Consider the following 25,609-nt stretch of genomic DNA (forward strand, 5'->3'; position numbering starts at 1 on the left):
TTCGGCTCGGTCGAATTTAATTCCTTATTTACTTGTTAATGGGTAGTTTTGACTTTTTTTCTAATAAATTAAAAACAGTGTAAGGATTATTAAAAAGGCTCACAATATTTAAAATTTTGTTGAAAAAAATGGCAAATCCATTATAGAAAAATTGCGAATTTTTGCAAATATTTGCGATCAAACGTTTCAGGCAAGTGTTAGAATGCATTAAAAATAATAAAAAGAAAAATTAAAAATTATTTATTTGACACAATATCAGAAAATTTTGTAATACACATCCAAAACACTGAATTCGAATCATACCTTAAGAAATGAAGGAAATTCAATGCAACGGCTGTTGAAATGGTGGAAATCTGCGCACATTTTTCACCATTTCCGGATCCAAAAGGAACATTGTCACTACGTTTTTGGGACGCTTTTATTGCTGAGATAGTATATGATAACAACATAAATAAATTAACAAAATTTGATTCTTTACGAAATTAATTCGTATACTTTTACCATACGATGAGGGTATACTAACTTTGTCATTCTGTGTGTAACACATCGAAACACTTATCCCAATGGTACATGTAGTTGTTATTGATGTAGGTAGGATGATACAGCAAATGGGTCATATCGCACACTTTTAGGTATAGCCCCCATATAAACCGGCCCCAGATTTGACTTATGGACATAGTTGCCACTCGAGCTAAAAATAAAATTAGGATAAACATTTACAAAAAAAAAACTACCAAACAAAATAACCAAAAATTTTGTCAAAATTTTATATTTATAGAAAAGTTTATTTCTATATAAAATTTTATTTCTATCAAAATGTTGTCAAAATTTTATTGTTATAGAAAATGTTGTCAAAATTTTATTGGTATAAAAAATTTTGTCAAAATTTTATTGTTATAAAAAATTGTGTCAAAATTTTATTATTAGAATTTTATTTCTATAAAAAATTTTTGCTAAATTTAATTTCTATAGAAAATTTTGTCAAAATTTTATTTCTATAGAAAATTTTGTCAAAATTTTTGCAAAATTTTTTTCTTTAAAAATTCAAAATTTCATTTCTATAAAAAATTTTGTTAACATTTTATTTCTATAGAAAATTTTGTCAACATTTTATTTCTATAGAAAATTTTGTGAAAATTTTATTTCTATAGAAAATTTTGTAAACATTTTAGTTTTATATAAAATTTTATAAAAATTTTGGTTTTACAGAAAATTTTGTCAAAATTTTAGTATTATAGAAAATTTTGTTAATATTTTTTTCTATGTAAAATTTTTCAAAATTTTATTTCTATAGAAAAGTTTGTCTAAATTTTATTTCTATTGTGTCTAAATTTTATTTCTTTTTGTTAAAATTGTATTTTTTTCTTTTTTGTGGAAATTTTATTTCTATAGAACATGTTTGAAATACTTCTGTGCAAAATCTACCAAATCATCCAGAACTCTACCAATCTACCAAAAGATTTACCATTTTTGTTAGAGTTCTACCAACTGTGACATCCGTGCTTGTGGGTTCTGGTGGATAGTAGATTTCATCCAATCCTGTTGAAATTTTGTACTCGATGATAGTATATGCCAATGTAGCCCCCATATAAACAGACACCCAGAGTTGACTTGGAGGAGCAAATTCGATCTCGTTGATGTCGGTATATTCATTTCGGTCAATAATTATTGAGTTGAGTTCCGAAGCCTCATGGGAGAGCAAATTTCATCCGATCCGTTGAAATTTAGTACACGATGGAACCATATGCCCTCTAACGACTGTGCAAAAATTGGTTCATATCCATATTTATATATAGCTCCCACATAAATTTAACCCCAGATTTGCCTTTCGAAACCTCTTAAAGGAGTAAATTTAATCCGATCCGGTTGAAACGCATTGTCAAAATCTCAATTGTGAAGAGAAAAGAAAATATCCCAACGAGAATATTTTTGGCTCGAATTATTTAATATATTGACTTAGTCAACTTTTGCTATGGGGCTATCATAATCATTCACATAAATGCATAGTTGCTCTTATGCTCACCCTATGTCCAATACAAAAGAAATGTCAAACAATAACAACAACAGTTATAGTAGCCTCAATTATAGCCGATGGAGGAGAGAGAGCAGAGGCAAAGCAATGCAAAGTGCTGAACAGCAAAGAGGTGTTGAATAAAGGCAAGAAAATGGCTTGCAAGAGTCGCAAATAATTGAGGAAACGACAATGACGAAGATGCTTCGTTAAACAAATCCATTATGTGTTGCCGCCGTTGCCGTTTGTCATGACAATAACAGAATGTTCTCTTTTGCCGAAGCCAGAAGAACAACAATACCATTCTTAAACTCAAACTACGAAATAAACATAGAGTCCATACTCACACACTTACATACAAAACTAGGCAAAGCACGTGTTTTGTCATAGAAAGACTGTTGGGCCGTTACGGTTTTATGGTAGCGGGGAGCCAATACTCTGCTTTATTGTGCATATTGAAGTGTATATCAACAGTCAATACATAGACAAACACATAACCGAATGCCAGGGCAATAGTGTCAACTTTTGAAGATTTTAGAAAATCGCTTGCTATCCTAGGTGACGTATAAGCGTTATGTTTATATTTGCATAGGGATACATAAAGTATACGCACCTTGTACGTTATTTCGAAAAAGAATTAGAATTCACAAAATGAATTCCATTTGGTTTTTCACCAATATTTTGGATATCCAGAATAGCCGATTTCTCGACTAATTTTTAAAATTGATGTGCTGAAGATGTCTATTTGTAACCTAAATCAAATACTATACTAATCGACATGGAATCACCTCCATACTCTGCTTTTGGTTAACAAAATGTTGGTCGAAATGTTGTTATAATTTTCATTCAATTTTATATTAATATAAGGATCTAGTTTCTATATAAAATAAACCCAGAGAAATGATTGGTTGGGTTTCGAGTACGACAACTATTTGTTAGTTGTGGACATTCATATTAAAAAATAATGCAAATGACAGGCGCATACATTTATTGCTTCTGCGCCAATTTTGCATCAAAATTTTCACTAATTTTATGGCAATGCTTTTTTCTGGGTCAATCTGACAAATAAATAGACCAACCAAAATCAAAACAAATTAAGAAAGTCTAAAGTATGGCGGGGGCGTCTATATTACACCCTTCACTACTTTGTATATCAACATTTTTGATACCTCCTGAAACCCTTCTAATTTGTTGGGAGCTAAATAAAATTTATTTAAATTTGAACCGTTTTGATAAAACACTTTTTCTACACTTCTGTGAGAAAAAACCATGTTAATAAAAAACTGGTAAGGAAAATCTAAAGTTGGTCGGAGCCAACTATATTATACCCTGCACCACTTTGTTGATCCACATTGTTGATACAAATCCGTCAAATCTATATATAAAGGTTTATGTTCCCATATACATATATTTAAATTTGACCCGATCTGGACAAAATGACACTTCTATTTAAATTCAAGTTGGTTAACTCCCTGTGAGGAGCCACCGTGGTGCAATGGTAAGCATGCCCGCCTTGCATACACAAGGTCGTGGGTTCGATTCCTGCTTCGACCGAACACCAAAAAGTTTTTCAGCGGTGGATTATCCCACCTCAGTAATGCTGGTGACATTTCTGAGGGTTTCAAAATTTCTCTAAGTGGTTTCACTGCAATGTGGAACGCCGTTAGGACTCGGCTATAAAAAGGAGGTCCCTTGTCATTGAGCTTAACATGGAATCGGGCAGCACTGAGTGAAAAGAGTGAAGTTCACCAATGTGGTATCACAATGGACTGAATAGTGTAAGTGAGCCTGATACATCGGGCTGCCACATAACCTAACCTAACTCCCTGGGGTGGAACAAAATGTTAGTAAAAACAAGTAAGGAAAGTTTAATGTCGGGTGGGGCCGACTATATTATACCCTGCACCACTTTGTAGATTCACATTTCCTATATCATATCAAATCCGTCCAATATGTTGGCTGCTTTGTATAAATGTTTATGTTCCCCTATACATATATTCAAATCTAATCCAACATATACAAAATTTGTTAGAATTCTACAAAATGTATAGGCTTTAAATTTAAGTCAGCTAATGCCCTGAGGTGGATCAACAATGTTAGTGAAAAAATATAGGAAACATTAAAATCTGAAGTAATTTTTAGACAACTTCACAAAAGTGTACTTATGATTTATCGGTCGATAGCTATGTATTACATATATACGGAAATTTATGTCATGTTTACAAGTTTTCGACTTAGCAGTGATTTACAAGGAAAATATTCGTATTTTGGCCATTGTTGCCGAAATCAGAAAAACATATATATGGGAGCTATATCTAAATCTGAACCGATTTCAACCAAATTCGGCAAACATAGTTATAATGTAAATTCTAGTAGGTCGAAAACCTATTTGGTTAGTACCTATATGTTTATTTCCATAATTTATTATGATTGTAAATATATAAATAATAAATAAATACATCTACTCCCTGTGAAAAATTTCATTTAAATCGGATTACAAATTTTACCTCTGTTGTGATATAAGTGTAAATCGGACGAAAGATATATATGGGAGCTATATCGAAATATGGACCGATTTCAACCAAATTTGGCATTTATATCGAGAACGTTGATACTACTCCCTATGCCAAGTTTCAAGTAAATCAGAGTAAAACTTTGGCCTCTATAAATAAATAGGGCGAAAGATATATGTGGAACCGATGAACCGATTTCAACCAATATTGGTATGCATACCCAGAACGTTAATTTTACTCCCTGCACAAAATTTAAAATCAGGACAAAACTCTGGCTTCCGGGACCATATAGCTATATCTAAATCTGAACCGATTTCAAACAAATTCGGCACACTTTACGACAATATCAATTGCACTCCTCGTGCCATATCACTAGATATCTGGCGAAAGATATATGTATATGGGAGCTATATCTAAAACTAAACCGATTTCTTCCAAAATCAATTTTGTTCTGTCCCAAAACACATCCTTCGATTGGACTAAAATTGCGACCTAGACTTTGATTACAAAGATATGTTCACAGACAAAGGGACAAACGGTGTGCACGTTCACAGACAAAGGTGTAGAGGTGTGCACGATATTGTTTGGTAGGACTCACGCACATTCACGAAAAGAAAATTTTTACTCACGCACGAGAATGTCGTGACTCACGAAAAATATCGCGATACACGAAAAATATCGTGACTGACGAATAATTTTATGATTAATTGACCTTAGGGACATGTCTGAAAATATGAGCATGATTAAAATCGAGAGCGTTATTCACGCACACTCACGAAGAAACTATTTTCGTGACTCACGAACGACATTTGGTTTGTTAGTCACCCACACTCACGCCGTTGCCATCAGCGTGAGTCACGTGAGTCAGGGGCTGGTCCTGTGCAATTTTGCCAAAGACACCATATGTCTATCACGTTCCCTTCTGGGTGTCGCAAACATATGCCCTAACTTATAAAGGGTGATTTGTTAAGAGCTTGATAACTTTTTTTAAAAAAAAAACGCATAAAATTTGCAAAATCTCATCGGTTCTTTATTTGAAACGTTAGATTGGTCCATGACATTTACTTTTTGAAGATAATTTCATTTAAATGTTGACCGCGGCTGCGTCTTAGGTGGTCCATTCGGAAAGTCCAATTTTGGGCAACTTTTTCGAGCATTTCGGCCGGAATAGCCCGAATTTCTTCGGAAATGTTGTCTTCCAAAGCTGGAATAGTTGCTGGCTTATTTCTGTAGACTTTAGACTTGACGTAGCCCCACAAAAAATAGTCTAAAGGCGTCAAATCGCATGATCTTGGTGGCCAACTTACCGGTCCATTTCTTGAGGTGAATTGTTCTCCGAAGTTTTCCCTCAAAATGGCCATAGAATCGCGAGCTGTGTGGCATGTAGCGCCATCTTGTTGAAACCACATGTCAACCAAGTTCAGTTCTTCCATTTTTGGCAACAAAAAGTTTGTTAGCATCGAACGATAGCGATCGCCATTCACCGTAACGTTGCGTCCAACAGCATCTTTGAAAAAATACGGTCCAATGATTCCACCAGCGTACAAACCACACCAAACAGTGCATTTTTCGGGATGCATGGGCACTTCTTGAACGGCTTCTGGTTGCTCTTCACTCCAAATGCGGCAATTTTGCTTATTTACGTAGCCATTCAACCAGAAATGAGCCTCATCGCTGAACAAAATTTGTCGATAAACACATTTCGAACCGAACACAGATTTTGGTAATAAAATTCAATGATTTGCAAGCGTTGCTCGTTAGTAAGTCTATTCATGATGAAATGTCAAAGCATACTGAGCATCTTTCTCTTTGACACCATGTCTGAAATCCCACGTGATCTGTCAAATACTAATGCATGAAAATCCTAACCTCAAAAGAATCACCCTTTAATACCCTGTTCCACAGTACGGCGCTGGGTATAATTGACATTTAATAAGCTAATGCTAATGACGTTTTTATTTTTGCAAATTTGTAAAAAAATTTTATCAACAAAATTTAACATTTTATGTTATTTCACTATAGTTGAGAGAAATGGTGGATTTCATAATTTTGTTTATGTGGCCACGACCTTGTTGTTTTATTGAATTTTGGCCACACTTAGCTCTAAACCATCCCGATCCCAAATTAAATACGCACTTTAATTTTCTGGGATAGCCGTAAATGTTTTTTCTCTTGTATGGGATGGACAGTGTCCACTTCTTGATAAATAGAATAACTGAACACAGTGGTAAAATGTTGCAAAAAAAACCTTAATTGACATCACTGACCAGGGAGTTGTGAACTCTTTCGGGCAGTAGAGTATGTGATTTTATACGATGATTTTCAATGCTCTCAACAATACAAACAAGATGATGTTTATTGGAGAGTCCTACTACTACTAAAAGTAAGTGGAAACCATTCTCCAAAATTTACACATACATACACAAGCGCGTTGCATAGGCAAATTGTTCAATATATGTATTCGAGTGTGTGTGTCCATGAATATTTTGCACATGTATTTGTGTTCGAATGTTTGTTGCAAAACAAGAAAAGGCAAATATAATATGAATGCCATACGGAAACGAAAAGATATGACTACACACCAAAAAAAAAAGTGTGACCATAACAGCAACAACAAAGAGAATAACATTAACAGCATCGGCAGCATCCAACAGCATATCATGCTTACTGCCAGCTTGCTTGGCTGTCTGGTTTAGCATGGCGACCAACGATTCAGTTTGTTTTGTGCTGTGGCAGTGGGCACTTTTCACTGGATTCAATATAAAAAAGCAAATTGTCGGTAGTAGAGCGGTGATTTTTTGTTTATTTTTTTCGTTTATTCTTTTTCCCCTGTACGTGTCGCGTCTATTCGTAAACTCTCAGTTCTGTGTCGATTTTAGTCTAAACACACACACACACACACATTGAAAACTATAATACCCAATTCCTATGTCCATCATCTCTCGAATGTGCACTCTATGTTCAACTCTTTAGGAAGATTGTGGTAATATGTGTGTGTATTTCTAAGTTAATGGTTATTCCCCTCGTGAGAAAGGGTTAGAGAGAGAATGAATGGGAGTGTATGCAAAAGTGTCATTATATCCTGTTATTAAGTTGATGATACCCACTTGCCTTAATCACCATAACCCATTTTCATCTTCCTATCTGAGTGAGTTCGTAGTGAGAATAATGATGTTCATTTGGTAATTATTGCCGCCGCCATCTCCGCCGCGTTGATTTTATGTCATCGTCTCGTGACCACTGTAGTTATCGTTGTCGTTGTACTTCTCGTTTTTATGTGTCAGTGATAATTATTGTTTGTGGTGCTGTTAAATCTGTCAACTTGCCAATGCTACTAACGAGGGGTATTGTCTGAAAAAAAAAAAACAAACACAAAAACCATCGCACTTTGCTCTTAGCCATAACACTTGGGGTACATTTACAATTGAGTAACTATTTGCCATTGTGGCTACAGTGTGGTAACCATCATGTTTGGTATTTGTTTATTGAGCTAGCAAACATTACTAACGTTACTTTTACAACAAAGAAATAAAAACAATAACAACTACGTCACGGCCTCACATAACACCACCCCTTAATCTCTCCACAAACGGCTTTTCATTTAAACGATAGCTGAGTGGCAAAATCGTGGGCGTGAGAGAGTAGCAACAGGTGTTTTCTGGTTGTACAGTATTTGTGGCAGTTTATTTTGAAGTGTGTGTGTGAGTGTATGTCTATGGTCCTGATATTTGTTACCTTTTGTTCTAACACCGATATGCTGTGGTCGTGGTAGTCACAGTTGTTTTTGACTGTGTTCTACTCTTCTCCAACAACACACACGCCGCCGACAAAGCAAAATATGCTGGAAGAGTTTATTGAAAAATTACCCAATATTGACAGTGATAAACGTTACGAGGTATGTACAGCCACCTTTGAGAATCATAAATCATTTTTGGGATTTACTTGGATTTGTTTTTCCCTTATTTCCCAATGGTTGTGGGTTTGTTTATTAGTTTGGACTTATGGCGATTAGGGTATCCAAAAGGGAAATTATTTTTGCAAATTTGGGTCTTATAATATTACGAGTATATCCCTATCACCATTATAGGATGATGGGTATACCCTAAAGGGTGATACGGTCAAAATTTGGTCAATATAAACTTGACGTATTTCTTTCAATTTTGCATTTAAAAAACCTGAACACCCCTCATTTTGAAGGTGTGTGTGTGTAGAATGCTGCTCCTATTTTGATTTTGGAATTCACTCTTCAGTTGTCAAAATGCCGTCCAAGCAAGAAGAGCAGCGTATCAAAATTTTTCTCGCGCATCGCGAAAGTCCGAGCTACTCGCACGCAAAGCTGGCAAAATCGCTAAAAGTTGCCAAATCAACCGTTACAAATGTAATTAAAGTGTTTGGGGAACGTTTGCCGACAGCCAGGAAGTCTGGATCGGGGGGAAATCGAAAACCGGAAGCCGCTGAGACGACAAAGATAGTTGCCGGTAGTTTCAAGCGAAACCCTAACCTCTCTCTCCAAGATGCCGCAAATAAGCTGGGTGTATCGTCTACAACCGTGCATCGAGCCAAAAAACGAGCCGGACTATCGACTTACAAGAAGGTAGTGACTCCAAATCGCGTTGACAAACAAAATACGACGGCCAAAGCGCGATCCCGGAGGCTGTATACGACGACGCTGACGAAGTTTGACTGCATGGTAATGGACGACGAAACCTACGTCAAAGTCGACTACAAGCAGCTTCCGGGCCAGGAGTTTTATACGGCAAAAGGAAGGGGAAAGGTAGCAGATATTTTCAAGCGCATAAAACTGTCAAAGTTCGCAAATAAATATCTGGTTTGGCAAGCCATCTGTACCTGTGGCTTGAAAAGCAGCATTTTCATAGCTTCCGGGATTGTCAACCAAGAAATTTACGTGAACGAGTGTTTGAATAAACGTCTGCTGCCTTTCCTGAAGAAACAGGGTTGTTCCGTACTGTTTTTGCCATTATGGTAAAAAGGCCATGGAGTAGTACGCCGCCAACAACGTGCTGGTGGTTCCCAAGGACAAGAACCCTCCCAACACGCCAGAGCTCCGCCCAATTGAGAAATACTGGGCTATTGTCAAGCGAAACCTAAAGAAGACCAAAAAACTGCTAAGGACGAGCAGCAGTTCAAGGCAAACTGGCTTTCTGCGGCGAAGAAGGTGGACAAGGTGGCTGTACAAAATCTGATGACAGGTGTCAAGCGTGAGGCCCGGCAATTCGGATTTGGAAAAGCGAAAGCCTAACTGAATATTTTTCCTGAATTTTATACTAATTGAACTTGAAAAAGAAATTTAATTTGATTTTTTAAATAAATGATTTCACCGATTTACACGCGTTTTCCCTTGACCAAATTTTGACCGTATCACCCTTTATAATGATGATAGGTATATAATATATTTGTCATTCCGGTTTTAACAAAGCGAAATATCGATTTCCGACCAGGGTTAACCTGTCGCAAACTGTGACTTTTGCGACATAGATATGTCGTGAAAGTCGTAAACTTAATGTAGAAAACCTAATTTTGAACAAAATAAATTATTAACCTTTTTATACCCGTCACCACTACTGTGGTACAGGGTATAATAACCCAGCAAAAAAAGGGTCGCCAAAAAATAATGAAAATGTTCTTTTCGGATCCGGAAGTGGTGAATAATTGACGCAGAAGCGATGAATTTAACACGGGCTTGTCATAGGACGGAAGTCCTCCATTTCAACAGCCGTTGCACTGAATTTGCATCACTTCTTTAGGTGTGATCCGAATTCAATGTTTTGGATGTAAATTTAAAAATTCTGTGATATTTTGTCAAATAAATAATTTTTATAATGTTTTATAATTTTTAATGTTTTCTAACGCTTGTCGGAAACGTTTGACCTCAAATATTTTCAAAAATTCACAATTTTTTCAGATTGGAAAGATTGGGCATTTTTTTCGACAAAATTTAAATGATTTGTATCATTTTATGAATTCTTACTCTGTTTTTAATCTATTTGAAACAAAAAAAGTTAAAATTACCCATTAAATGTATGAAAAAACCAAGTTAAAAAATATTGAATTAAAAGAACTTCCTGGGTAGTTAAAATAAAAAACATCATTGGGAGTGCATCTTCTGGAAGTGCTTTTAAAGTTGTGCCTTTGGAAGAACTTCCAAATTATGACGATGCCCGTTCAGCTCGCAGTTTAAGCCTGATCATCCTCAAATTTATATTTATATTTTATTGTGTATTTTAATAACCTGCACAACAAAAATTAATTCTTATAATTACAGTACAGGCATTTAGTGTCCAACAATAACATCCTTATATTATTAATTTAAAATTATTAAATTATTAAAGTTAGATATGAACTTTGCAAGGAGCAAGTCCATTACTTTGTAAAATATAATATCTCGCTGAAGATGATCACCGAAGGTGTATCGAAATATCCGAAATAGCAATATTTCAATAATAAAACATTGAAAAAAGCAACTACACCAGCATTTTTCATTTATCATGACCTCAAGCCAAAAAGAATCCCAATAATTATTATTAAATTAAAATAAAATAAATTGAACATAAAAAAACAGAAATGAACTTAACTACAACAATTGTTTGTTTGAGTAAAAAAGAAAAGAAAAATGACAAATAAAGTGTATAAATAAATTTAAGAAAAAAATTAAAATATAAATTAAAGTAATAAATTAAATGAGTGAAAAATTAATGAATGAATTAATATCAAAAAAAAAAAACATTAATATATAAAAAGAAAAATGAAGATAATTAACAATTATTAAAAAAAATATAAATGAAACTGATTTTGATTTATTATATTTATTGTACATTTGAATAATGATCAAATAAACGTTTTTTAAATTGCATTGTGTTGCTTGTCAGTTGAATGTCATGAGGTAATATATTCCAGAGGCGTACTGCATTTATGTAGAAATGCCAATCTGAAACATGACTTTGACACCGAATTGGAACAATAATTTTTCCTCTGTTAGACCTAGCAAACCGTATCCTATCATATAAATAAAATGGTTCGTGTGAGTAAATTATCCGATGAAGAAACAACATAAGCAGCGTTGCCAGAATTGTTTCACAAAAAACCGCTAGATTTGTCCAAAAAACTAGCCAAAAAACTAGTATCAAAAGTCACATTTTTGATTGAAATTTAACAAACTTAAAGGCTTTATATCACTTAAAATACATATTATTTTAATTGTATTCATTTTAATTCAATTTCTGTGAGACTGTAAGAAAATTTAAGTCATATTAGCTCTGTTTGCGTACTCGATACATTTTGATTACTATCACAAATTTTTACTGGAAGTCCTTCGTTTATATTTCCTAGTAAAAACATTTTTCCCAGTAAACTTGCAATTGCCAGCTGGTTAATCATCAACAAGTCCAATGTGCGATATATTGCATAATGTCACATAGAACTGCATTAGAAAATATCAATATATTTCGTTTTAACTGAATTAATGATAAATTCGTGAACGTGAACACTTCTCCTAATTTTACCCAAGAGAATAAAACCCATCTAACTGTCTTGCAAGTTTATATTGAATAACTTTTATTCGAAAATTTCCCATACAAACCTATTGTTGTCCAATTTTCGTAAATGTAAATCCATTCCATTAATATATAGCAGATTTGTTTTGATCCTATCACTACGAATTTTTTCATTGCATTTTTTGATGTTAAAAAAATAATACCACATTCAAAACTTTATTTCCTTAATTATTTCTATATTCGGTTCCAAAGATTTTGTACACTAATGATTTTGGTATTGATTCCGAGTCAAATTTGAATTTAAATATTCGTTTTTTTCAGCTTTTTCTTCATGAGCTATCACAGTGCTTTAAAAACGTGCTAACGACAACTTAAATTTCCAAATTCAGACTCGACTTTAAGTAGAAATTATTCTATGTATACATTTTTAAAATAAAATGTTGAAAAACCTCTTCTATTTTTGAACGCTATTTTGGTTTGTGGTCAAGATACAAAAACTCCACAAATTTAAAGACTATTTCATTAATTTTAAGAATTTTTTAGAATTGACCCTAGCCTTCTTTCATGAAAAGATACCCATTTTTAAGTTGAATCACTTAACTATAAGGACAAAAAGAATTTATCGGCTATTGGACAAGGAAAACAGTTTATATAAGAAAAATTCACAAATGCTATTATAACCAAAATTCGCGTTCGTATTTTAAGGAAATGAAATCTTTGGCCTCACAACAATATTTTTTCAATGTACAAAGCAATTCACATCTACTATTTTAATTTAGTTATATCATAATAAACGAGTCAAATGCTAATATTCCTAATAATTTACTGACAGTTTATATAAGGAATTGAAATATGTGGAAAACCTTATTCTGACAGCAAGGCTTAGATAAAAACGAAGTTTTATCCATATTTCAATAGGAACATGTCGAAAATAAAAAAAGCCAAAAATAGCTAAAAGGGGCATGAAAAAAAGCCAGAAAAAGAGCTAAAAGCTAAATGCATTTTTTTCCTGCTAAACGTCTTCAAAAAAAGCCAAATCTAGCGGGAAAAAAGCTAAATTGGCAACGCTGAACATAAGCCTAAAATCAAACAAACCGTCAAGATCCAACCCATATAAACGCCCGCGGAACTGAGATACATGATCAAATCGCCTCAAACCATAAACGTACCTAATTATGTTATTGAATGCCAAATTAAGCTTACGTTTGCATGCAGCATCACAGCTAGCAAAAAGCTCACAACCATACAATAAAACAGGCATCAAGTAACTTTTTGCCAAAAGTACCCTTATAGGCAAAGGCGTCAACATCTGTGTAGACCAAAGACTCCTGAGTCTTACATAAATCTGACCACTAATATAGTTAACGTGATCAGTCCAACTAAATGAGCTGTTCAGCATGATGCCAAGGTTCTTAGCCGACGTTACAATACTAATTCGTTGATCATTTATCTTAATCTGGGGATCAATGTTAACCGTTATACTACGCCTATGTATCATCAGAACTTTTGACTTTTCAGGGTTAAGACATAGTCAAATTTAGCATAGATTCTTTCTCTGGGTAAAATACAATCGCTATTGATTTTGGAAAAAAATCGGTTCAGATTTAGATATAGTTGTCATATAAATATTTATCACCGATTTTATCATAATTGACCTGTTTAAGAACCGATCTTCTTCAAATTTCTTACATCTGAATGTTTTACAAGCCCCGTAAAACTTGCAAAATATCATTCAAATCGGTTCAGATTTATATAACGGTTCAGATTTATATATATGTCCCATATATACATTTCGCCCGATATGCATTTATATGGCCCCAGAGACTAGAATTTCATACCGATATGCTTCAAAATTTGCACAAGGAGTACAACTGATGGTGTCGTCAAGTATTCCAAATTTGGTTGACATCGGTTCAGAATTAGGTATAGCTCCCATATATATAAAGGGTGATTCTTTTGAGGTTAGGATTTTCATGCATTAGTACTTGACAGATCACGTGGGATTTCAGACATGGTGTCAAAGAGAAAGATGCTCAGTATGCTTTGACATTTCATCATGAATAGACTTACTAACGAGCAACGCTTGCAAATCATTGAATTTTATTACCAAAATCAGTGGCAGAAAATCCGCTTTTTTATCGACAAATTTTGTTCAGCGATGAGGCTCATTTCTGGTTGAATGGCTACGTAAATAAGCAAAATTGCCGCATTTGGAGTGAAGAGCAACCAGAAGCCGTTCAAGAACTGCCCATGCATCCCGAAAAATGCACTGTTTGGTGTGGTTTGTACGCTGGTGGAATCATTGGACCGTATTTTTTCAAAGATGCTGTTGGACGCAACGTTACGGTGAATGGCGATCGCTATCGTTCGATGCTAACAAACTTTTTGTTGCCAAAAATGGAAGAACTGAACTTGGTTGACATGTGGTTTCAACAAGATGGCGCTACATGCCACACAGCTCGTGATTCTATGGCCATTTTGAGGGAAAACTTCGGAGAACAATTCACCTCAAGAAATGGACCGGTAAGTTGGCCACCAAGATCATGCGATTTGACGCCTTTAGACTATTTTTTGTGGGGCTACGTCAAGTCTAAAGTCTACAGAAATAAGCCAGCAACTATTCCAGCTTTGGAAGACAACATTTCCGAAGAAATTCGGGCTATTCCGGCCGAAATGCTCGAAAAAGTTGCCCAAAATTGGACTTTCCGAATGGACCACCTAAGACGCAGCCGCGGTCAACATTTAAATGAAATTATCTTCAAAAAGTAAATGTCATGGACCAATCTAACGTTTCAAATAAAGAACCGATGAGATTTTGCAAATTTTATGCGTTTTTTTTAAAAAAAAAGTTATCAAGCTCTTAACAAATCACCCTTTACATCTCGATCGATTTAAATTCGTATGACCAAGGAGGCCAAAGTTTTACTCCGATTTACGTAAAATTTTGCAGGGATACTAGAATTGATATAACTATGTGTGCCAAAAAAAAATTGGCCAAAATCTGTTCAAATTTAGATATAGCTCCCATATATAGCTTTCACCCGATATACACTGCTATGGCCCCAGAGGCCTGCGTTTCAACTTAATTTGCTTCACATTTTCCACAAAGACTAAAACTGATGGTATTATTAAGTATGGCAAGTTTGGTTGAAATCGGTTTAGATATAGCTCCAATATATATCTTTCGCCCGATTTATGACCAAGGAGGCCATAACTTACTCCGATTTACATGAAATTTTACAGATATAGTAGAATTAATATTAAAACTCTGCGTGTCAAAATTGCTCAACATAGGTTCAGATTTAGATATAGCTCTCGTATATATCTTTCATCCGATATACACTTATTTGGCTTCAGAGTCCAGAGTTTCACCTTAATTTGCTTCAAGTTTTGCACAAATAGTACAACAGATGGTATCGTCATTTATGACAAGTGTGCTTGAAATCGGTTCAGATTTAGATATAGCTCCCATATACAGTGAAACCTCTCAAACTTGGACACTCTGAAAACCGGACACCTCCCAAACTTGGACAGTTGTCTGGGGACGTTTTCTATATTAACACATTAAAATTAACCTCTCATACCTGGATACCTCTCAAAGCTGGACAAAATTTAGGCGACCGTGGGTGTCCACTTTTTAGAGGTTGCACTGTGTATCTTACAACCGATATAGATTCATATGACCACCGGAGGCCAAAGTATCATTCCGATTTACTTGAATTTTGGCACTGATGCACTCAAAAACAAGTAAGGAAAGTCTAAAGTCGGGCGGTGCCGACTATATTATACCCTGCACCACTTTGTAGATTTAAATTTTCGATACCATATCACATCCGTCAAATGTGTTGGGGGCTATATATAAATGTTTGTCCCAAATACATACATTTAAATATCACTCGATCTGGACAGAATTTGATAGACTTCTACAAAATCTATAGACTCAAATGCACTAGGGTGGAACACAATGTTAGTAAAAAATATGGGAAACATTTAAATCTGAAGAAAATTTAAGGAAACTTTTCAAAAGTTTATTTATGGTTTATCGCTCGATACATATGTATTAGTTTAGGAAAATTTGAGTAATTTTTAAAACTTTTCGACTAAGCAGTGGCGATTTAACAAGGAAAATGTTGGTATTTTGACTATTTTTGTCGAAATCAGAAAAACATATATATGGGAGCTATATCTAAATCTGAACCGATTTCAACCAAATTTGGCACGCATAGCTACAATGCTAATTCTACTCCCTGTGCAAAATTTCAATTCAATGGGAGTAAAATATTGGCCACTGTGGTCATATGAGTGTAAATCTGGCGAAAGCTATATATGGGAGATACATCTAAATCTGAACCGATTTGAATCACATTTGGCACGCATAGCTACAATGCTAATTTTACTCCCTGTGCAAAATTTCAACCAAATTGGGGTAAAACTCTGGCTTCTGGGACCGTATTAGTGCATATCGGACGAAAGATATATATGGGAGCTATATCTACATCTAAACCGATTTCAATGAAATTTGGCGCACTTGACTATAGTACTAATTGTTCTTCTTGTGCAAAATTTTAAGCAAATTAGGGTAAAACTCTGGCTTCTGGGGCCATATAAGTCCATATCGGGCGAAATATATATATGGGAGCTATATCTAAATCTGAACCGATTTCTTCCAAAATCAATAGGGATCTATTCTGAGCCAAAACACATACTTGTGCCAAATTTGAAGTCGATTGGACTAAAACTGCGACCTAGACTTTGATTACAAAAATGTGTTCACGTACATGGCTATATCGACTCAGGAGCCCACCCTGAGCATTTTTGCCAAGGACACCATGTGTCTATCTCGTCTCCTTCTGGGTGTTGAAAACATATGCACTAACTTATAATACCCTGTTCCACAGTGTGGCGCAGGGTATAAAAAGTTTACTTGGGTCTAAAGATTTTGACCCTCTCCTAAAGATTTTGGTATTGATTCCGAGCCAAAGATGCGGCTTCTTTAAAATAAAGATATTTTTTGACGACCTATCTGGCCTTAAATCTAGGATCAATAAAATTTCTTTTCGCGGTATATTAATAAAGCTATTCACGTACAAATAAGTGCCAGTATAAAAATCCAAATTAAAGCGGATACCTCAAAGTAAAAAGGTTTTCTTAATTCCAAAAACCTTTAAACCAAAGATGCTAAATCCTCAGTATAAGTCTTAGCCTATATTTGAAGCTTTTTTATCTTAAATCTAAAGATTCAATACTTAAGTTAATTTAAGGACGATTTTTTTAAATCAAAAATGTGTTTCTTTATTTTAAGAAAAAATTTCCTTTGTTCAAAGACATTCGACTTTAACGCAGGGATGCAAATTTACAAAATTTGTGTCCTAAATTTAATAAAAAAATGTTGAAATAAAGATTATAAACTTTGTTTTAATTAAAATGTCATTATTTTAAAGAAATTTGCCCTTAATATTTTGTAAATTGCACATCCTAAAATTTAGGTTACATAATCTTTAATATCACGTAAATATTTTTTTCAGTGTGGTAAAATTAACATTTTAATAATATGTGCCAAATTTGGTTTAAATCTGTTAATATTCTGATGGGGAGCCACCGTGGTGCAATGGTTAGCATGCCCGCCTTGCATACACAAGTTCGTGGGTTCGATTCCTGCTTCGACCGAACACCAAAAAGTTTTTCAGCGGTGGATTATCCCACCTCAGTAATGCTGGTGACATTTCTGAGGGTTTTCAAAGCTTCTCTAAGTGGTTTCACTGCAATGTGGAATGCCGTTCGGACTCGGCTATAAAAAGGAGGTCCCTTGTCATTGAGCTTAACATGGAATCGGGCAGCACTCAGTGATAAGAGAGAAGTTCACCAATGTGGTATCACAATGGACTGAATAGTCTAAGTGAGCCTGATACATCGGGCTGCCACCTAACCTAACCTAACCTAACCTAATATTCTGATATAGCTCCCATATATATGTACGCCTGATGTGCGGAAATATGATAGCATATTTCATATTTTATACCCATTTTCAACGGGATTTTATATCATTTGACTTGATACGTTACACGGAGAATAAATTTAACATTATATTTAAGAGTCTCGAATTTGATCGAATTCGTTTCAGATTTAGATAAAACCTACATTCTTTCGGTTTAGGCAAATATTGCCAAAATACCCACATTTATACAAAATTCTGTGATGGTTTCTCCATATTGTAGTCAATTTCTAAACACTGTAATGCCAGACTTTCCATAAAATTTTCTTTCATGGTTTTCTTGGTTTCCGAAATCAGATACATAATTTTCAAGAAAATAACTTTTCTACGACAAACATGTTACATGTTCCCCGTCCAAAAATAACATTTTGCTCTTGAAACATATTTGGGAAACATATTCTTGGACTTAATGGCTTAAGGGAGCCCACAAAAATCTGGCTGTCAGTATACCCAAACTAAGTTAATCTATGACTTTCTTAACATTTCCAGTTTTTTGGCATGACTTCCCTATTGGCAAGTGTAGTAGTTATGCCATTGTAGTGTAGTCGTCCATTTGTCATGTGTGATCATCATCAGGATAGAATTCACTAAAGGACCAAAGAAGTATGGGGAACTCTTTTGATTTATTAGAATTTTCGCAGATTTCCCGTTTTGGCGAGATAGCAGCAGCAAAGTCATTAGCCTCTTCATTTCTTATATATTTTTTTCTCTTCTTACAAATATAGAAAATTAATTCTTCGCGCATTCTTAGTGATTATTTAGAATCTTGGCAATATTTTATATATTTTTTTCTATTTTAGTTATTCCAAAAAAGGGGGAGTCAACCTATCACTGAAAAAGAAATCCTTAAAATATTCAAAGCCTTACATAAATATGCTGTCTTGGGTGTCACCGTTGGTGCGGTTTCTTTTGCCACATCAAAAAGAGTGTGGCAAATACTGATAGAAGGAGGATTTTATTGTCACCAATAAAATTTATTTGCTATAAGTGTTTACATTTGTTGTTTTTCATCTCCTCTAAAATCATAAAAGAAAAGACAAACAAGCATATACGGCCGTAAGTTCGGCCAGGCCGAATCTTATGTACCCTCCACCATGGATTGCGTAGAAACTTCCACGAAAGACTGCCATCCATAATTGAATTAATTGGGTTGTGGTATCTTAAAACTTCTTAACATCGTTTTCTAAATTGTTAGTTAGTCCATACGTGGTATATACTAGACAAAAAGGTATATATACGTAAGTCTACAAATTATTACGAATCGATATGGACTTTTGCACGGTACGTAGAGAGCCAGAATTGAAATATGGGGGTCGCTTATATGTGTGCTGTATACAGTTATGAACGTGATATGGACCAATTTTTGTGTGACCGATTTAGTTCTACATTTAGAATTATATATTATTTGTCAATCTATTTCCTGTACTGCAATCATTATACCCTAACCCCATATGAGTCGAACCGTGCATATTTATTGGGTCTAAAATCAATATATCTGGTGGGCACATTTTTAGGCAGATCAAACTTATTATACCCTGACCACTATGTGGTTTAGGGTATAATGATTGCATTACAGGAAATAGATTGACACAATTAATATATAATTCTACATGTAGAATTTTCATTATCAGAACCGATTTCCAACCAAATTGTTCTCTGTGTGCATCTTGTGAAAATTACAAAAATTTGTGCTATTTTTCTGAGATGGCTTTAAGAGAAATAAACATATTTTTCGACGAAGAAAAGCCACAAGGCCGAAAAGTCACGTCTCATATTTCAAATATGGGAAGTAATTATATGCCCTAATTTCCAATTTTCTTGAGAAAGTCGGATTCCTCATATCCATTTGAAATTATGTTCTTTTTTTACAATTGTGCACACAAAGAAAAAATCCGTAGTTAAACTAACGCTAAATTTAATTTATTTTTATTGGAAAAAAATTATTTGCTAGATGTTAAATTTTATTATTTTTTCTGAAATTTTCCACAACTTAATGAAATTTTACTTTTTTAAAGTATGCCTCAAAAATGTTGTGAACTAAATGTGGGTATAAAGTTCAATGACCGTACACATAAGTTCAATATGAACTGAAGCAAAAGAAGATTTTCGTACGATTCCCAAAAATAGTAAGAATGAACTATGGTATGGTTAAAATGGTCATGATTTGGCGCCAATGATTTTCTTCTTTACTTTTAGTTAATTTTTTCTTCTATGAGAGGATGTAATTTGTAAACTGCAGTTAAAAAGTACAAAAGGGCATTAAATTTTCTTGGTTTTAACAACGCTTTGTGGAAATCTCAAAATGTGAACTAAAATTTAGTTCAAGTTTCTTGCGAGGTAGTTCATTCATCCTATAAAACAGTTTACTTTTTTTCGGTGCATATTATATATTTTTGGTGAATCGGTGATCTTGTGCATTTGAGGGTTAAATAAATATATAATTTACTATAGACCAGATATTACCTAATTTTTCACAATCTCGTATTGTGTTATGTAACAAATGACGATTTTTTTTGGTGCAAGTTTTTGCCAAAATTTCATTATTTACATCTACATCTATAAATTCGATTTAGGATCGTGTTTTCATTATATACTTTTATATACTAACTAAGAAACAACCAAAGTGCATATGTAAGGATTAGCGTAGTGTTTAAATTGCTTTTATTCTTGTTCCCTTTTTTTTAGGACATTTCACCCATGGAGCAGGATATGATGGTGTCGAATGGTCTGGGCAGCATTGCGCTACGACGTGATGATGACTATCGCATACGGATAATGAGAAGTGAGTATTATTTGTTGCCTTCAAATGTTTGTTTTTTTTTGCTTTTATGTTGTTATCTTAATTATTTTATTATATGGTTGATTTTATCCTTATACTGGGATATGCCGAGTTTTTGTATTTTTTTAAAATTATTTTTAAAGATTGTGTTCAGGGCCCATAACAAAGCTATACACATGGAATATGGTCACTTCAAACATGTTTCAATAGTATCAATAGTATATTTTTTTACTGGGACCATGGTTAGGTTAAAGTGGCAGCCCGATTAAGTTTCAGGCTCACTTAGATTATTCATTTAATTGTGATACCACATTAACTAAAAGCACCTAATACATATGCACACTTCTAGTTTTAACAGCTGAACCTTCTCGTTTATTTCCTTCTGTTGAACAAACCAGCATATTCTAAAAACATTGGCAGACTGCTTAAGTTAACGTTTTCCAGGTCAGCTAGTAATCTAAAGCTATATGCCTCTAAAATTCGCTTACGCCTTACACAAAATGCAGGACACACACATAAAAGGTGTTTAATTGATTCCTTTTCCTCCGCATCATGGCAGCTCATACAATAGTCATAGTACTTCGCGCCAATAGTTTTTGCAAATTCGCCTACCAGTCAGCGACCCTTTATGGCAGATATCAGGAGTGATATCTTACGTCTTGAGAACACTAGCATATCGAATGTGCGGTTTAAGTTTAAACGGGGTCATATTTGCTTGGTGTCGTTACAACCCTTGCAATTCTCCCATCGAACATTTGCCATTATAACAGCCTTCTCACGCAGTAAGTGCTTGCAGGTAGCCAGAGGCATACAAACAGATTCTAGTTCCCTGTAATTTTTAAGGTAGCTCCTAGCCTTGTTAACTCATCCGCTTCGCAGTTCCTCGGAATGTTCCTATGGCCAGGCACCCATATTAGGTGAATATTGTGTTGCTCAGCCATCTCATTGAAAGATTTGCGGCAGTCGATGGCCGTTTCGAGTTAAGGAACACAGAATCCAAGGATTTTATTGCAGGTTGACTGTCTGAGTATATATTAATGCCAGCCAGCGTTGTCAGAATTGTTGCACCAAAAACCGCTAGATTTGCCCAAAAATAGCTAAAAAAAGCTAAAAAATATTTAAAAACAAGTAAGGAAAGTCTAAAGTCAGGCGGGGTCGATTATATTATACCCTGCACCACTTTGTAGATCTAAATTGTCGATACCATATCACATCCGTCAAATGTGTTGGGGGCTATATATAAAGGTTCGTCCCAAACAGCATTGCCAGAATTGTTTCACCAAAAACCGCTAGATTTGCCCAAAAAAATAGCTAAAAAAGCTAAAAAATGTTAAAAAATAGCTAGAAAAAAAAGCTAAATTTTTTGTATCAAAAGTCACATTTTTGATTGAAATTTAACAAACTTAAAGGCTTTATTTCACTTTCATTTTAATTCCACTTCTGTGAGACTGTAACAATATCTAAGGCATATTAGCTCTGTTTGAGTATTCGATACATTTTGATTACTATCACAAATTTTTTACTGGAAGTCCTTCGTTTTGTGGGAGCTACCTTCCCAACACCTCTATTTTATTTACTTGTTATTTTAAAATATTAAATGATCTAAGCATGCTTTGGATTTGGTAAAAAAATGATTTGTCATTTTTTTAAAATAAAATTTTAGTTTGGATTTGAAATTGTGAAAAATTCGAAATACATTACTTTTATTTAAATTGTAGAAAATACCTATAGTTTGCCCGATTTAGACTCATATGACCATCGTAGGTCAAAATTTCACTTGGATTTACTTGAAATTTTTAGCAGACAGAACAATTAACATTTGGTCAAAAATTTGGTAGACATTGTTAAAATGGTAATTGTACTCTCGCCAAAGATTCAGCCCACATCTATATGTTTTTTTTCGATTTGGACAAAAATGATTTGTCATTTTTTTAAAATAAAATTTTAGTTTGGATTTGAAATTGTGAAAAATTCGAAATACATTACTTTTATTTAAATTGTAGAAAATACCTATAGTTTACATTTCCCAGTAAAAACATTTTCCTTTTCTTCATGAGCTATCAAAGTGCTTTAAAAACGTGCTAACGCCAACTTAAATTTCCAAATTCAGACTCGACTTCAAGTAGAAATGATTGTATATATACGTTTTTAAAATAAAGTGTTGAAAAACATATTCTATGTTTGAACGCTATTTTGGTTTGTGGTTAAGATGCAAAAACTCCTCACATTTAAAGACTATTTCATTAATTCTTCCTTCTTTCATGAAAACATACCCATTTTTAAGTTGAATCACTTAATTATAAGGACAAAACGACTTTATCGTCTTTTGGACAAGGAAAACAGTTTATATAAAAGAAATTCACAAATGCTATTATAACCAAAATTCGCGTTCGTATTTTAAGGAGACGACAATATTTTTTCAGTGCACAAAGCTATTCACATCTACTATTTTAATTTAGTAATATCGTAATAACTTTAGAATATTATAATAACATAAAAAGGATAAACGACTCAAATGATAATATTCCCAATAATTTACTGACAGAGTATCTAACAAATTTGTATGGTAATAGTAGATTTAAAGTTTACGATAACTTTTATGTATATAATGAAAAAACTTTACAACAAGGTGTATTTGCTACAAAAATGCCCGCATAATGGCTGGACTCATTATTAATGTTTCAACTGAGCTTTGAAATATGTGGAAACCCTTATACTTGCAGCAAGGCTTAGATAAAAACGCCGATTTATCCATATTTCAATAGAAACATGTCGAAAATAAAAAAAGCCAAAAATAGCTAAAAGGGTCATGAAAAAAAGCCAGAAAAAAAGCTAAAAGCTAAATGCATTTTTTTCCCGCTAAACGTCTTCAAAAAAAGCCAAATCTAGCGGGAAAAAAGCTAAATTGGCAACGCTAGTCCCAAATACATACATTTAAATATCAGATCTGGACAGAATTTGATAGACTTCTACAAAATCTATAGACTCAAAATTTAAGTCGGCTAATGCACTAGGGTGGAACACAATGTTAGTAAAAAAATATGGGAAACATTTAAATCTGAAGCAATTTTAAGGAAACTTCTCAATAGTTTATTTATGATTTATCGCTCGATATATATGTATTAGAAGTTTAGGAAAATAAGAGTCATTTTTACAACTTTTCGACTAAGCAGTGGCGATTTTACAAGGAAAATGTTGGTATTTTGACCATTTTTGTCGAAATCAGAAAAACATATGTATGGGAGATATATCCAAATCTGAACCGATTTCAACCAAATTTGGCACGCATAGTTACAATGCTAATTCTACTCCCTGTGCAAAATTTCAACTAAATCGGAGTTAAAAATTGGCCTCTGTGGTCATATGAGTGTAAATCGGGCGAAAGCTTTATATGGGAGATATATCTAAATCTGAACCGACTTCAACCAAATTTGGCACGCATAGTAACAATGCTAATTCTACTCCCTGTGCAAAATTTCAACTAAATCGGAGTTAAAAATTGGCCTCTGTGGTCATATGAGTGTAAATCGGGCGAAAGCTATATATGGGAGATATATCTAAATCTGAACCGATTTCAACCAAATTTGGCACGCATAGCTACAATGCTAATTCTACTCTCTGTGCAAAATCTCAACTAAATCGGAGCAAAACATTGGCTTCTGTGGTCATATGAGTGTAAATCGGGCGAAAGCTATATATGGGAGATATATCCAAATCTGAACCGATTTCAACCAAATTTGGCACGCATAGTTACAATGCTAATTCTACTCCCTGTGCAAAATTTCAACTAAATCGGAGTTAAAAATTGGCCTCTGTGGTCATATGAGTGTAAATCGGGCGAAAGCTTTATATGGGAGGTATATCCAAATCTGAACCGATTTGGCTGATATTTCGCAAGTTTTTCGAGACACATAAAATATTCGGATGTACGGAATTTGAGGAAGATCGGTTGATATACACGCCAATTATGACCAGATCGGTGAAAAATATATATGACAGCTATATCTAAATCTGAACCGATTTTTTCCAAAATCAATAGGGATCGTCCTTGAGCCAAAACAGGACCCTATACCAAATTTTAGGACAATCGGGCTAAAACTGCGAGCTGTACTTTGCACACAAAAATACATCAACAGACAGACAGACGGACAGACAGACAGACAGACAGACGGACATCGCTAAATCGACTCAGAATTTAATTCTAAGCCGATCCGTATACTAAAAGGTTGGTCTATGATTACTCCTTCTTGGCGTTACATACAAATGCACAAACTTATTATACCCTGTACCACAGTAGTGGTGAAGGGTATAAAAATATAAAAATTATTTATTTGACAAAATATCACAAAACTTTCCTGAATGTTGAATTCGGATCACACCTTAAGAATAAATGCATATTCTGTACAACGGTCATTGAAATGGTGGACATCCGTTCAATGACAAGCCTATGTTAAATTCTTCGATTCTTCACCAATTTTGCACCACTTTTGGATCCACAAAGAACATTTTCACTACTTTTTTGGAGACGCTTTTTTTGCTGGGTCAGAATAGAACCCTATTCATTTTGGAAGAAATCGGTTCAGATTTAGGTAAAGCTCACGTATATCATTCGTCCAAATTACCCTCATGTGTCCACAGAGGCCAAAGTTGTATTCCTATTTACTTGAAATTTTGCACAGAGGTAGAATTAGCACTCTGGATATGCACCCCAAATTTGGTACAAATCGTTTCAGATTTAGATTTAGCTTCCGTATATAGAATTCGCCCGATTTAGACTCATATGAGCACCGTAGGTCAAAATTT

General features: G+C 34.3%; 1 protein-coding gene across 1 annotated transcript in view; it reads left to right on the forward strand.

Moving 5' to 3' along the window:
* Positions 1 to 7,497: 7,497 nt before the first annotated feature.
* Positions 7,498 to 25,609, forward strand: part of LOC142236111 (band 7 protein AGAP004871-like) — a 99,459-nt gene continuing 81,347 nt past the window's right edge. Inside the window, exons 1-2 of the mRNA XM_075307363.1 lie at positions 7,498 to 8,419; positions 20,713 to 20,809. Of these exons, the coding sequence (XP_075163478.1) occupies positions 8,363 to 8,419; positions 20,713 to 20,809 (154 nt within the window). The 5' untranslated portion in view covers positions 7,498 to 8,362. The remainder of the gene's footprint in view (positions 8,420 to 20,712; positions 20,810 to 25,609) is intronic.

The sequence above is a fragment of the Haematobia irritans genome, chromosome 4 (genome assembly GCF_050003625.1).
Source record: "Haematobia irritans isolate KBUSLIRL chromosome 4, ASM5000362v1, whole genome shotgun sequence".
NCBI lineage: Eukaryota > Metazoa > Arthropoda > Insecta > Diptera > Muscidae > Haematobia > Haematobia irritans.